We start from the raw sequence: 15,931 nt of genomic DNA on the forward strand, positions 1-15,931 counted from the left end.
AATGTTTCCTCTCTCACTGGTGAACACACAACACCCCATGGCAAATGAATGAAAACTTTACGCAAAAGCTTTGATGGTGTTCTTAGCTCCAGTCTTAGAAAGAAGATCATACGAAGAAACTTCTATCAGTTGACTGTAAGGAAACTGATGACAAATGCTTGTAGTTTATGCAGCAGTTTATGTAGGTTTTTATATTAAAAATACATCTATATTAAAAACTGTTGGTGGCATGGATAATTCTTTGTCACTTGTTTATTCAGGCACAAGTAACCACGGTAAAAGTGTCTGAACTTTACGGGGTTTTTTTTTGGAAGATTTACTCTAGTCTTTTGAGAACTTAATGAAAGTTCTCAATCTACTTTCTCTGAGACCTTTTCCTGGAATAGGTTTGCAGACATTTTGCTTAGAAAAAAAATGGAGATCTAGGACAACCTTTGGACAGATCATGAAGGAAAAAAACAATAATGCTACAACCATGTAACAATGGATTTCATTGTCTTAAGATAAGTGAGATAAGAACATGAGCATGATATTTAAAACCCCTTAACTATCTTTGAGAAATAAAGGAAATACTTATTGTCTAAAATTTGGCAAGACAGTGCCATTATACGGGTTATTTTCCAACATATATAAGGAGGCTAGATGCACGAGTCCATACAAAATTTTAGTGGCTGCCAACTCATTCAGACATCCTTTAAAAAAAATATTTTTCTCATTTTATACCTGAGCCTCACAGCTGGTTCTATTATATTTCTTACTGAGATAGAGTTTGTATGAGGGTACATGTGACCTTTTTCCTGTTTGATTTTTTTCTTCATGGTTAATATGGCCTTTTTTTTTCCTAATAAATACTAATAATCTTTTCTTCTACTCACAAAATAAAGTTTTCTGGTCCTGCAGATCTGAACAAAATACATAAAAATGAAAGCTGTATGAAGTTAGTTAGTAGTTTTGAAACAGTAATGAGTATTTTGAACCCATTTAGGCAGAAGGAGGTTAAATGTAGCTGAGTTTTATATGTTCTAAAGAAACTGCCTACTATGTTATATTTTTTGAACATTTTTATTTATAATTTGATGTCACACAAGGTGGAATAACACCAGAATGGAAAGAGATTAATGACAAGAGAAATTCTTCCCTCATCTCAAAATTAGCTTGTGCCTTTTACCAACCTGTGGAAATAATTTTGCATAAAAGTGTAACTGAATTCCTGAAGTGGTATAAGGCAGCAGCTTGTCTTTGTCTGGCACAGAATTTTAAGCCATCCTAAAGTAACTTTTGAACAAAATACACAGTCTCTTATAAGAAAAAAAATAAATGTCTTTATCCCTAAAATGTTTGTCTAGTTACAGCAGCTCTTTTCCTGCATGGTGGGGAAGACCTGCATCAGAAAGAACTCTCTTCAACATGTGCATGCGTGTTTTTCCAGTTACTTTTTCTTAGTAACGTATCCTGCCAGTCCTGCCAGTCAGGCACTGACATAAGGTTGGCACAATGTGGGTCTGTAGAATTTGCTACTCCTTTGTGTTGCTACAAACGCTATGAAATACTATGTCATGGTATAGTAATTTAACGGTGTTCTGCACCTGGTGATTTTAAAGAGGAGAGTATGGACAGCATGCAAATTTGGTTACAGATATTTTCTAGCCCTAGAAGGTGCTTCTTCCAATTTTAATAAGTAAAATTTCCCGAGGTGCCCTCTTCTCAGTATAGAAAGTCTTTTTAGGAACACTTCGTGAGTATGCAGAAATCTGGAGGATATTGGCTTGGTCTTTAAAATGTCCCATGTTTACTGACACTGTGAAAGATTTATCAATGTACAGATTATATTCGATATGAATTTGGATTTTTTTTTTTTACCGAATAACTGTCTGCTATGTAACCTGTTCTTTAAGGTTATTCATTTAGATCCGCATAATATTGTTTTTTTGGGAGGTGTCCATATTTTTGCTACTGTGCTTATCTTCTGCAAAGTCATAGGTGGTTATAACTTGCAATCAGATGACATTATCTTCTTCTTTGCTGGGGGAAAAAAAGATATATATATATATACATGTGTATTCTTAGTGCTGTTAGCAATCTGATCTTTTTATGAAGAGTTTGCAACTTATGTGAACTTGTGTAAATGTTTTCAACAGGTTGTATCAGTCTGTAAAAATTCTGTACTCCTTTGGGATTTTTGTGACCTATTCGATTCAGTACTATGTCCCTGCGGAGATTCTCATTCCAGCTGTCACTTCCAAAGTGGAGCAGAAATGGAAGTTACTCAGTGAGCTTGTGGCGAGAGCATTATTAGTCTGCTCAACCTGTAAGTATGTACAGAACATCCATAAAAAAGCTTGCTATTACACATTATTGGGGGCTGGTTATTTAAATGCATGTTTCGTGTATTTTTCCAGAGACTAGTAACGCTGGAATTTTGTTTCAATGATTCAGTATGTTTTGTTTTTCATGAACAAGTAAATCTAATGTTGTATTTGTATTTTAACCACACTTCTTTTAGTAAGCGTAACCTACTATTTGACAACCATTATTTTGCCAATGATATTCTAAAGCTGCCAACTTGAAAATAATTTTCTTAGAATAAAAGTTTTTAAGTAATAGACACACATTGCTGTTTTGTGTCAGCCTTTCTCTATGTGATCTCCACTATGTGCTGCTTATGGAGAAATCTGTTTTCTGTGTTGTTGGTGTGAGGATTAAGCCTAAAGTGTGCTGCTCCATATCCAAGAAACAACACTGGCAAACACAGGTCCCTACTCAAGAGTGCTCATGGAGGGCCACTTATTTTGAGTGATAATGCTCCAAAGTACTTTCATATCTCCAGCTTCACTGACTCTTGTCAAAGAGCACTTGAACATCCAATGAGACCTTCTTAGGGTCAAGCCTGTTGAGAGAAAGTTTAAGGTTGGTGCAGTTTAATTACTGAAGTAAGAAAAGAGAAATAGCATTGATCTAATTACTTGCTGGTCTTAAAATACATCTGGTACCTGAAATTTTTCTTAAAAAAAAAAAAAGTAAAAAGCTTCCTTGAATAATGGGGTGCAAATCTTGAAGCACTATATAGCCGATGTTCAGCTTCCAAGTGTTCATGGTACATGGCAAATCTCTGAAGATTTTAAGAGTGAGGATACTTTAATCGCTCTTGTGATACCTGATAGACCTCTAGATCAAAATGCTTCAAGCTCCGAAATGCTTTTTAGCATCTCTTGAGGACCCCAGTAGACTCTCGTGTCTTAGCCATATCTTGGTGTCATGACGCCCTCGACGTGCACTCATTCTTTTTTCCTCCTTTATGTGTCCCATACCACTTGCCCTTGAATGATACAACAATAGTTTTGAAAAGCTAAAATTCTTGTAGATCCAAACTGTTGTTTACAGCTGAAGGTTTGAAGAGTTTTATAGGTGAAACATGTTTTCAAAGTTGTGATGAGCAGAGCCTGTGGTGAATATGTTTGCAAGCACGTTTTCCTGTTTGACTTGGGAAAATGTTGAATTACTCCATGATGTTCAGCCATAGTTGTGTTTTTCTTTTCTTTCTCAATTTTATTATTGAGCTTTAATTACTGGGTGGTCTGGGAAGACAAAGCTGGAGAAGAGTCTCCAAGAAAATGAAGTAGAAAAAGAAAGAAAATTAGCTCTAAAATCTGAAAGAGGAGCCTGTGAAAAGAAATTAAAGCAAATCAGAGGTGGGGGTGCCTTGTGAGCGGGACTTGGAAGTGGAGCGATTGCTTGCTGGGTGAATTGAGATAGGAAGAATCAAATAGAACATGAATTGTGGAGGGTCCCTTTTTTTCCACAGGTATGTTGGCATTTGGTCTATCTTCTTTTTGTTTTCATGCAGTTGGGCATTGTGAATTTTTCAGATTTTTCTTTTTTTACCTTAAAACAACAGCTAATGGTCTTTCTTCTCTGAAGGCATAATAAGTGCTTCAAAGTAATCCAATCTAAAGTGAATGCTGTATCTCTATTTCTTTGACAAAACGCGTAGTAAAATTAGACCTTGTTTGTGCCATTGAAACTCATCTGTGATGCGAATCTCTAAAATGGACCTGCTGAAGTGTTACTGGTATTACTGGGATATTTGAGAGTATTAAATTGTTTGCTGCAAGGCACAGAAAATTAAAACTAAGAGTTTGCTCTTAAATGTTTGATATTTGCCAGGCTGTTTTGTGATATCTTGTATTTATCCTAGTTGTCCGGTTTCAGGTCTTTTTCTAGTGGTTTCTACAAATTGTATGCATGCAGTATCTATAATACTTTTTCGCCAACAAGCTCCCATACTTACACTCATCTTCTGTTTGTCATTTTTAATTGAAGCACTGGTTACAAAAAGAATTGATTTAAATAAAGTTTCACTTTCAGTAAGTGCAGGGCATGGTTCCTAAAAGGATTCAGAAATTGTCTCTTGACTAGAAAGAAACAATCCGAAACCTTTTAAATTGAGTTTTAAAAAAGAAATGGTTTTGTTATCAGTTACAGAATATGTTGTAACGTCTGGACTATTCAAAGGTCATACACTGATTAAAGGGACTCTTCTTGCTTGAGAATAATTCTCTGACAAGAAAAACTTCATCTCTGTTGCTAATAACACATTAGGTTTTTAAGAGAAAACTTGAAAAATCAGTTATTGCTGATTTTTTGGCAGTTTTTACATTCCCTAAATAAAAATTAGGTCATTATTTAATCACTGCAGTGTAATCAGAAACTTTGCTGGGAAGAAGCATACCCTGGAGTGTTTGGTTTTGTTGTGGGTTTGTTTTTTTTTTTTATTTGGTAAGGTTTGTTTTAAGTGAGGACTTGACAAGTGACTGGAGATGCAATGTGAACCCAAACCCCTGCTTGTGGTTTGTCGTTACTTACTTGCTGACTTTGGTCACAGTATTGCAGGAGAACAATCAAAAGTATATTACATGTTTTTAGATTTGCATGTTCTGCTTTCCTGTGCTGTTGTTTAACAAAAGAGACCTGATCTGAAGCGTGCTACGGAAAACACATTTGACTCCTAATGACACCAGTATGAGCTTGGGGCTGGGGAGGAATGTACTGAGCTGTTGGGAAGTGCATGGATGGGGCTGGGTGATTGTCACTCTCGGAATAGGCCAGTCTTGGCTCACTGAGCCATTCCCAAGAAGCAGTGAGGTCACCTGGACACTTTTTCTAGACAGAATTGTTAGTTAAAGCTGTTCAAAAGATTGTTTTTACCCTATTGGAAAGGAAGTTACAAATAGATTTAGGAACAATGTTTGCAGTAGCTTTCTGAAATTTCACATCCGTTCATAGCAGCTTTTTCAAGACATGTTATTATTCAAGATAAAAGCAAATACTAAGGAGCATTTTAGCTGGGAGAATGCTGGACTGGCAAAAGCGTGCTTTTCCTTTGTGTATAGCCCCTTGTTTATACTTTCGAACAAGGAAACGGTGATTGGAAATGATTTGACAAACCTTGTTCCCTGCTGCTTTTCTTCCTTCTTCCAATTTCATTTAGTCTTAAAATAACATCTTAGTATTGCAAGTCATATACTTCTGAATTTTAGGAAAAAAGGAGGGGGGGGGGGTTCCACTTTATTTGATATTGAACACTTATCTCCATTTTATTTGCAAGAGACATACATCTTTTCATCTTTGCTTGGATTTCACCGTGTGTAGTGTAGCAAGTTGGAAAATCACGGAGTATGTCTTAAATCATAACACTAAACAGTTGTTTTACAAACTCAGGTGAGCACCTTGTGCACTGTCTGGAGGGTTGAGCTTTGTTTCTGTTGAAAGTCCAGACTAGAGCTGGAGACTGTTTTTGGTAGTTGTTGAAAGCAGGTGGGAGCTAGTCTTGTAGTTAGCTAGGCAGAAATATGATTGAAAGCTGGACTCAGTATCACTGGGGTGGGGGAAAAATTAGAAATCAGGAACACGTACAAACAGAAGGAACGGGATGAGAGCCACTCTAGGATTTGGAAAGCACCGAGAGGAAATCCGGGGGTGTGATGCTGTGTAGATACTCACTGTTTGCACTCAGGTCATGCTTGGAAGTTCATCACTACAGGAATCCTTTAGGCACATGCTTAAAGTTCTTCAGCAGTGGAAAGAGATATCACTCCCTGGCAACCAACTCTCTGTGGGACATGCCTCTCTGGCCAGCTCTCCACGTGGAGTCCTGAGTGCCTGGCAGTGAGTGGTCCAGCAGGTGCCACTGGTCCTCCCCCACTAGGCAATGCCAAACTCTGCAAAACCCTTGAACACTGGTGGTTTCTCTGAGTAAAGTTGTCCCTGCGGAGAATCAGCTGTGTAGAGGTGTCCCATGGAAAGCTGGTCATGGAAAATTGTCCTAATCCCCTCCAGCAGCTGTCTGCATTGCAGCCTCTTCCTGATGAATTGCTAGCGTTGTCCTTTAGTGGAGCAGTTCAGCTCATTGTAACAGTTAGAGACACGCCTTGTAAGACATAAGAGGACAGAGAATCAGTCTAATAATGCTCAGATAATACAACCACATCCTTGTAGTTTCAGTAGGTTCTGTTACTGTAACTTATGCCTTTCTTTTTTCTTGAAAATGTAAATGTTTTTGTTTTTCTCACAGATTACTTAGTTTTGGGCTGTTTGAATGTCAGATAAATGCGCTACTTTGAAGTATCTGTCAAGGTGGAAGCTTTATACTGCTAAAACTATTTACCCTGGTTACCCTGGAGCATCTCTTTTCTGAGAAGGGGCTGACAGAGCTCCGGCTGTTTAGCCTGGAGAAGACTGAAAGGGGATGTTATCAGTGCTTATAAATGTCTAAAGGGTGGGTGTCAAGAGGATGGAGCCAGACTCTTCTCAACAGTGTCCAGTGACAGGACAAGGGACAGTGAGCACAAACCGGAATACGGAAAGTTCCATCTCAACATGAGAAAAAGCTTTACTATGAGAGTCACAGGGAACTGGAACAGGCTGCCCAGGGAGGTCATGGAGTCTCCTTCTCTGGAGGTAATAAAAACCCACCTGAACATCTTCCTGTGCAACCTGCTGTAGGTTAACCTGCTTTAGCAGGAGGATTGGACTAGACGGTCTCCAGAGGTCCCTTCCAACCCCAACCTTTCTGTGAAACGCATCAGGAAAATAGTTTGGACCTGTGTTTGCTGCATCTGCTTGGATGCAGGTCGGGCACTGTGCTTGTAGTTCAGCCCTCAGCTGAGCCTGTTACGTGATGGGGTTGTTGGCTACTACATATTGGGAGTGTGAAGCTTTTTAGTTTGCGTCTAAAGGAACTGGACCATCCTGGCTGAATTTTTAAAAGCTTTCTTAATATCTTTATGTAGAACAGAGTAAGTTTTATTGTTTGAGATACCAGTTAGGGAGAACAAGACAAAAACCTTCTACCTAAATAAGTCCTGTTTAGTGCATTGTTTGAAATAAGCAGTCTTTGTATCATGAGAGTTTTTCACTCTTCCCTGCTTACCTGGCACTAAGATCATGGTAATTCTGGAAGGGGAGAGTTTGGAGAGGTTTTGTTGAGCTTAAACAGTTAATTCTCCTGTGTTAACAGTTTCAAAATGTGCTGACCACGTGGGAATTGATGGGAGTTCTGGAGGTAATTGGCTTCAACTGCCAAGCATTAATCAATATTCATGCTAAATGGCTTCAAATATATTCACTTCCATTGATGCCTCTCAGTGAGAACAGTAGTTAAAAAATTAAGAATGGGGCAAGAATGTAAGGTTCTAGTAGGATGTAAATGCAAATTTGTCTCTTACTGTCTACAGAGGCTTACCAATGTCTTCTGCCAGAACAAAACTAAAATGAAATTGTGCTTGTTGGAGGTGTTGGAAAGATTAAAAAAAATGAAGTATTGAGAAAGTAGTTTTCATCTGAATGGTGGCAGCAAGTCCTTGAAAAAGCAGAGGAATAAAATAGAAAAGAAAAAATTAAGCAATAGTTAGGTTTTAAAGGATAAGTTGCATTTGATTTATTAGTTTCAAGATAGCAGTGAAAGAATTTTTTTTGTGAATTGATAAAAACTGCTGAAGAGCATCAGCAAATATAATGGAGAACATTGGAGAGTTAATAGTGTCTTTCATCCACAAAAGAAATATTTTTTTTTAATAGCTTAAATTAGGATGGTATTCCTGCTGCCATGATGTTCCTGTTAAAATGAAAATTAAGAAATATTGCATTTGAATGTGGATGTGGTGATATTGGTTGAATTGTCAGCAGTTTTGATTGTTAGCTTGAAATGAAACAAATTTAATTGAATGGCTGATTCAGCTGAGCATGAACTGAGCTGTTAGCGAGCTGCTTTCCTCTAAAAATAAATTAGCCTGAGCTTTAGTGTATAATTTTACCAAGAGAATAAATGCATTGTTCAGTTGAACTTATCAGTTAGCTTGTCTAAATATTTCCCTGTTTTAACTGTACCTGGTTTTAAGAAAGAACAATTCTCGAGGCTGAACAATTAGACATAAGATAACGTGATGTTTACCAGATATCTTACACTGCTTAACGATGTTATGCCAATGAAATACTCATTTAGAATAGCTGCAGCAGAAGTAACATGTAGGAATTTTAAGATCTGTATAGATTTTAATACATACTTCTAGGATTAATAATATATATAGAAGTGGTTTGTGTATCAATCATTAGACAGATTTTTTTTTTTTTTTTGTAAGAACTTGTCAATTTTAAAGGATGATATTAATGGCAGATAAATTTAAGTTAACTTTGTTATTTAAAAAATTCCACATGGGATTTAGAATATTTATGGACTGTTAGGAGGCCCTTCACACTGGGCTTAAACACAAAATAATGGGTTTTGTGGCTGATGAGCATAATTCTTAATTCCTAATAGAAAATCCTGTGCCGTGATTTTGATTTGATAGATGAGAACAAGCATCACTGTGTGGTTTTTGGGCATATGTTTAGGCATGAAAAATAGAGCTGTGAAATCAAGTTTCTTCCAACCTTCTCGAGTAACTTTGCAAGAAGAGTGGGTCTCTGAGTGTCAGAGTTATATCCCAATAACGATTTACTGTTGTTGTGCGATTCTGAATTATGGCACTTCTCATTAATTGCCTTTGGTGTAGGCATCACTTTATGTATGTATAATAACTAATGTTCTTTCTCACAGTATGAATATTAAACTTTTTTTTTACTTGATTATAACACATGGATACCAAATGTGCATGAATTATGATTAATGATTAAATATTATGCGTTACTTGAATAGTGCTAGAAGCATTTCGTATTTTGTTTGTTCTAGAGACATTAGCTTGTGAATATAACTTGTATGAAATAATGGGTTGGGGATTTTCTTTCTAAAACTCGGACTGCTTCAGAAGTAACTAGGGTCCAGCAGAATGGTCTAATGTCAGTATTCATCAAACCCTTAGGAAGCCAACTGGTTTAGTTTTACCTTTTGGTCCTTTGCTTCAGCAGACATCGGATCGTCTTTAACAGTGACTCTGATATGGACCCAAACAAGATATTACTTGCAAATGATTATGTTTTTAAAACCTTATTCAGAAAGGTAAAGTTGTGAAGAAAATTGTAGAAAGCTTTAAATGTGTCCTGCTTTGGTTTTTTTTTTTTTTTTTTTTTTTTTTAATTATTGTTGTGTAGATTGGACCAGTTTAGGTGTTAATTAGGATTCTGTGAATAAGTTCAGATTTTGAAGTGCAGGGGTCATCCAGAATTTTTCTGTAGGTATGGGAAAGTAAGAAAAGTGTGGGCTTTGTGATTGACAAAGCAGAAAATTTTACAAGATTAGTAATAAAAAAAAATTATAAATATTTTAAAATAACAGCAATGTCTTTCTCATAAAATTTGCTTTCTTTTTCTTTTTTGAGACATTTGTTTTATTAGTTAAAAAAACAAGCTAAGAACAAATAGTTTAGCAGTGCATTTTTGTACTCTGAAATAGGTTATCCTATTCTGGGGCAATAATTATTTCCTAGTAAACAGACCTTATTACTTGCCACAGTTTAGTGTTTGCATTAAATATGTATTTTACAACTCTGCTGGATTTCTTGTGGAAAAACATTATGGTATTTTAATTGAAAATTGGTATATAACAAAGCCTTTTTCTTTTTTTTTCTTTTTTTTTTTTTTTTTTTTTTGATTTTATGGTTCCTTTTACAGGCTCCTTTGCAAAAATTAAATATCTAATGTATTCCAGCTTACCTTTGACAGTTTTTAATATGAAATTTGATGATGTTTATTCTTTCTAATTGTAAGGCTACTTTTTGTCTAATGCCTTATGGATTTTGTGCCAGGCACTGATACTGGCTGGGTTCCTCGGGAGAGCTGGTGACAGATGGATAGTACTGGCAGTCCTGGGATGAGCAGTCAGTTAAGAGCCTGGTCTATGCACTGCAGTGAAGGCAGAGAAGCATCGCACCGTGCTTGTACGTGTTCAAGTTTATTTTGTAGATGTGTAATTTTAAATGCGATGAACTTTATTCTCCATGTTTTATACCAGTTTCCATCAGACAGGTTTCGATATCAATATAATTTTAACCTATAAAATCCCATATGGAGTTTTCTTATACAATAGCCCAGGGCTATCTTTTTTATTACTCCCTATCAGTATCTCCAAAATACAAATCTTGCTAACGTTCAGCGACAGTTTAGCTATAAAAAAAGTCATGAGTCTTGTGTTTTCTAAATTTATGACTTGAACCTTAGGAAAAAAGATGGAAAGTTTAACTCTTTTTATTATCTCCTAAAGGCAATTCTAGCGCAGCAGATTTCTTGGTACACTTTTACACTTGATGAGGAGTAACACGTACTCAGTTGCCCTGCTGCTGTTTAGAAGAGATGGGTTTAGTTTTAGGCTGCAATATTCTGTGTTACTTGAAAAATTCAGTTGATCTTCCTACATATAATACTTAGTATTTAGAAGGATCCCAAAGCCATATGTGTGTATTTACTATGAGGTCGTCAAGTACTGCAATGAAAGGGAGTACAGTAAAAGAAACAGTGCAGCAAATTTGGATGGCACCATGTAATACCGGAATTACTTATTGTAATACATAATATAGATATCTAGGTGTTTTATATCTGGGTCTCTAAGAATTCATGTATAGGACATAACTTCTTTAAACGCTTTAACAAGATCAATTCCTATGTGGTGATAAGTGAAAGTATTGTCAAAACTAAGACTTAGTATATGTTTTTGTAGTTTAGATGCTGTTAGTACAAAGGAAGCCAGTAAAAGAGATGAGACATTCTGTTTGAACAGTTTTAGCGATTCCTTTCTAACTCACCCAAATACTTCGAATAAAAATTACCAGGCTATGCTTATTAATTTCAAATATTTTTAGTTACTTAACTGCAGTGAGACTTATTGTGAAGTGCAAGTTCCATAATGCCATTCACATCATAAACCTACTGCTACTCTGAGCTCTGAAGATCTTAGGTGGTGCATGGCATATGGTGCAAGATGCTACATGGGTTAAGAGTCATCTCGTTTAACGTATAGAAGGGTGTTCTCTGGATGTCTGCACCTGCAATGGTCATCCTAGCTAGACTCCTTGTCAGCAAGAGAGAGAAACAGGTGCTTGAAAGAGCACAATTAGTCTGATCTGTTTTACATATTTCCTTCTAGAGGAGTTGAGCTGGGCCAAAGAAGTGCTTGTTTCCTCCTGTGGGCTGTTGAGGGACTATAGCTGAGAAACACATCTAACATTTGGTTTGATAAATCTTTCTCAGTAAGTATAAGGAGGGATGCTGAATATCATGATGAGTTGCCTGCAATTCAGTCCCATCTTCCCTTTCTAACAACAATTTTAAAACTAAACAAGGCTGCTTTTATTTTTTTCCCCACTTTGTTTTCCACTCTTTGCTTACAAATATAATGAAAGTATATGAAAATAACTTGTCTAAGTAACAATAATATATATATTCTATAGCTAATAGAAAATGAACTTTATTTGTAATATGTTCATGGTTTTGTATCTCTCTGTGATTTTGGTCCATTTTATTTCTATGCATGAACTGGCTTAGAAGAGATGGTCGTTTAGGTGGTACCGTCTTTATCATCATATACCAGTGATTTTTCTGTTGTGCTTATTCAGTGGAGCAGCTACCTCCATGTAGTCCTTGTGCATTTTACATCTATCCAGTTGTTTATAGACTTGAAATTTTCCAGCAACTCTAGGATGGCTTTATTTTACGCTGGAATAGGTGTGAGTAGTGGCCTCTCCACACACCAGTGGCCCATGACCTTGGTCATAACCATCAGGCTGAAGAGTCAAAGAGAAAAACCTTCTGCTTTAGGCCAAACAGGAACACCTACCCTGGCAAGTAATCCCATAGTCTTCCTCATGCTGGCTCTGGCATTCAATCAGAAAAGAGCAGATCGATTCACAAATCTGCACAACCCCCCCTTATTCTATGTTTAACTCTTCTGTGTGTTTTTCAGCTTAGCAAGAATTTTATTGTGTTTTGACTGGTAGCAGTTGCTCATTCGTTGAAGCCGTTCTGTAACACAGCAAAATATAAATTCTGTGTTTAATACTTTTGAAGTTAAATAATGCTTTTATTTCACATGGACTTTTCTGGTAAGTTTTTCTATATTATAGTTCTTCCTTCAGGAAAAATTATCTTGAAACGCATTACTATCCAATAAACTGGTTACTCGTTAGTAAGGTGTTTCTGTGGTAAAACAAGGCATATGCCGCTGACAATCATGCCATGTCAGGCAGTCCCTTTTAAATTAGAAGCTTGAAAATTGCACCAGACTCCTTTTGGTATTTTATATATTCCACTGTGTTTTAGCTCAACCTCTACCTACTGTTATCAGAGGACATTTTTGACAAGATGACTGAGGACAGGCCAACTGTGCCTAAAGAGCTAGAGGATGCCAAAGGAGGTTTTTCTGTAAACTTCTGACTGGATCTGTTTATTATTATTAATAGTTATGTCCTCACCTGGCCTTTGTGCTGTTTGGTAGATACACCGAAAGCTTTGATTCTTCATTAAGGTTGAGGTGCCTTAATTTGTGTACCATTTTGGCTGATTTGGGGGGCAGAATTACTATAATAAGAAAGCTTAAATTAAAAGGACATTGGAAGTATGTCTGTGCAGCAATAAAAATTTCATTTTAATATCACAGAGTCATAGAATTGTTTAGGTTAGAAAAGACCTTTTGAGATCGTTGAGTCCAACCCTCAACCTAACACTGCCAAGTTCACCACTAAATCGTGTCCCTAAATACCATATCTACACATCTTTTAAATGCCTGCAGGGATGGGGACTCCACCACTTCCCTGGGCAGCCTGTTCTAATGCTTGACAACCCTTTTGGTGAAGTAATATTTCCTAGTGTACATCCTCCTGGGGCACAACTTGAGGCCGTTTCCTTGTGTCCTATTGACAAAATATTAAAGAGTTGAAGCACATGTTGAAGAACTTTCAGATCAGAGCAGCACTGATGTGTGGTGACTTCTGTTCACCATAGTCCTGACTGGTTGAGGAAAAAGAAACTGATTATGTTTGCCCCCCTTCCAAGATGGATGTGATTTGTAGTGGATGGATGGATGTGTAGTTTGGGTTTTTTTTTTCCACTGTGGCCAATAAGGACTTGATCTAAGACCAAAATGGTTTTTATTTATTTATTTAACTTTCAGGAGCCTTGTCCTCCAGATGAATTTCTTAACGTGTTTGTTATGCTTAAGTTTGTATCTACTATTTTCCGTAATTGCAGATAATGGCATCGCTAAATGTAGGTGATAAATTCTGTTACTGTGTCGCACAGAGAGGAAAAAAAGGGAGGAGGCAGTAGTTTGGGTTATAAGACTAAAAAAGTACATATTGTTTCATTTTATTTCTGTTTGCTTTATGAGCAAGGCAATTTTAAAATTCTTTTAGCAAACATTTCTTTATTTTAATCCTAATGCTTTACCAAATTTCAAAACAGTTCTGTAAAGGCAATGAATGTTTTGTTACAGAAACAACATCACTTCAATTAAATGAGTTGCATGGCTTTATAATTGTGTATAATAGCGTGGCTCATAAAGACAGTCAATGCAAGATAGCAAAGTGGAACTTCTACAGTTTGAGTCAAAAAGTTAACTTAGCTTTCAGAACAGATTTGTCCTCTGTCTTCTTTCAAGAACTAGGATATATTAAAATGCATGTTATATAAATGTATGGTATAAAATGGGTGAAAGAGTTCCACAAATTACCATTTTGGCTATAGCTCTTGCTCTTTGTGAGACCTTCAACAAGTCAGTTATTCAGGACTACCAAGAGCATTGGTACAACTGTCAAGTAAGACCTGTCGTTATCTTGAACACCACATGCGTGTCACAGTTACGTTACTTTTAATTGCTTGTAATTATTTTTCTACTCTTTTGTTTCCTTTGAAGCTCAATACTATGGAAACAATAATGTAATTGTTCAAAGTTAAGTGGAGTATACAAGTCTGTTATGCAGATCTGAAATTTGTAATGGTTTGTACAATAGTTCTGTCTTGATTTTTCTCCAATCTGTGCCATATTCATAGTCTGGCCAGGTAGTTAATAAATTACAGTCTTTCAAGGACAAGGAAAGTATAAATCTGTGAGGGAGCTGAATTTGAAGAACCTCTTTCATCTGATTCAGTATGGATATATAGTTTTTAAGGAAAAAACAGTTCCTTATAGGTGAAAGTTCCATATAAAATAAATGTTACTTACTTCATGTAATACAATACCTGTTTGAAATGAGAGTTGATTTTTTTTTTTAATTAGTTATTCCAAATGTTTACTGTCCTTTCAGTGGCATGGTATGCACCTGAATTATTGCACCATTGCAATATATTAAACAGATAAATTTTTGTGCTTGTATAAATATTGTCTTTCTCATGACCATGCTATGCTCGGAAAACAATAAGAAGTTATATTATGATTATCATGTTTACATGAAATATATGTTGGTAGTACTTCCCTGTAATGTTTGAAAGGAATTCAGAGAAATTTAATTTCAAAATATCTTTTAAGAATTTTGTTGATGTGAACTGATTACTTTTGCATAATTGTGTAGTGCCCTTTTAGAAACCATATATTTCCTATAGATCAGTCTCGTACTTTCTTTGACATGCCAGAAAGGAGGACATTATTCTGGGGATAGGAGAGGAGACGTTCTTGGAAGAATATTCATAAAAGCTGTTTGTTGGATTGTTTTCATCATTGATTTCTTTATTTCATTTGGTTTTATTTTATAGAAGTTGACAAAGAGTTAAGATACTTGGAGTAGCATTACATTTGTGATGTGTAACGTAAAGTTTTAAATCTACCTCTGTAGATACTTGTTTCATTTTTGAGAGGTTAAACAGCTTTTGCAGTGTTACAGTAAATATTTAAAGTTCTTTTTAAAGTAACATTTTAGTTTCTTCTTTATCTTCTTAAAGTCAGAATTTTGTAATCTTTTAAATGTGAATAATACCCCAAGATAATGAAGAGACTTCTTGCCAATTGCGCTCTACTTAAAGTACAAGGTATTGTGTTCAGGCATATTAGTAGCTTATAAAAATAAGGGAAAAGTAGAAGGATGTAACAGATGCCAAGGTTGTTTTGTATTGGAAAGGAGAAAACGGGGCAGAAGAAAAGCTAAGCAATTTCTTCCTGTAGGAGGACTTGGCCCCACTCTAATGAGTTGTTTATATTTTAGCTTGTTGCCTTCACTCTATAAAACAAGTTAATAAAAAATAATTAAGGGTCTTCAAGGAGGGTGTGTCTAATCAAATAAGATGATTTAGCTACAAACATTGACTGATTAGTTTGAAATGTAGTTTCCATTACTGAAGGCTGGTTTGCTCAAAGTCAGGTTTCCCAAGGTGTTAGGTGCATACAATTGTTCAGTCAATGTGCCCACCACCAGTAGCTTTTAAAATCTTAAAATAATAGGAGGATTTAAGATTGAGCACAAAGTTGGACTAGATGCCTTTCAAGCGTCCCCTCCAAAGATAGCCTTACTTCCAACTT

At 36.1% G+C, this 15,931-nt stretch overlaps 1 protein-coding gene across 6 annotated transcripts in view; it reads left to right on the forward strand.

The window, feature by feature from the left end:
* Positions 1-15,931, forward strand: part of SLC36A4 (solute carrier family 36 member 4) — a 121,167-nt gene that overhangs the window by 53,681 nt on the left and 51,555 nt on the right. For all 6 annotated transcript variants that reach the window (XR_008448135.1, XR_008448136.1, XM_054055970.1 and 3 more), the window contains exon 10: positions 2,139-2,308. Coding sequence is in view for 4 of the 6 variants with exons in the window: in XM_054055970.1 (XP_053911945.1) it covers positions 2,139-2,308 (170 nt within the window). In the remaining 2 variants the exon portion in view is untranslated. The remainder of the gene's footprint in view (positions 1-2,138; positions 2,309-15,931) is intronic.

The sequence above is a fragment of the Cuculus canorus genome, chromosome 1, assembly GCF_017976375.1.
Source record: "Cuculus canorus isolate bCucCan1 chromosome 1, bCucCan1.pri, whole genome shotgun sequence".
NCBI classification, from domain to species: Eukaryota; Metazoa; Chordata; class Aves; order Cuculiformes; family Cuculidae; genus Cuculus; species Cuculus canorus.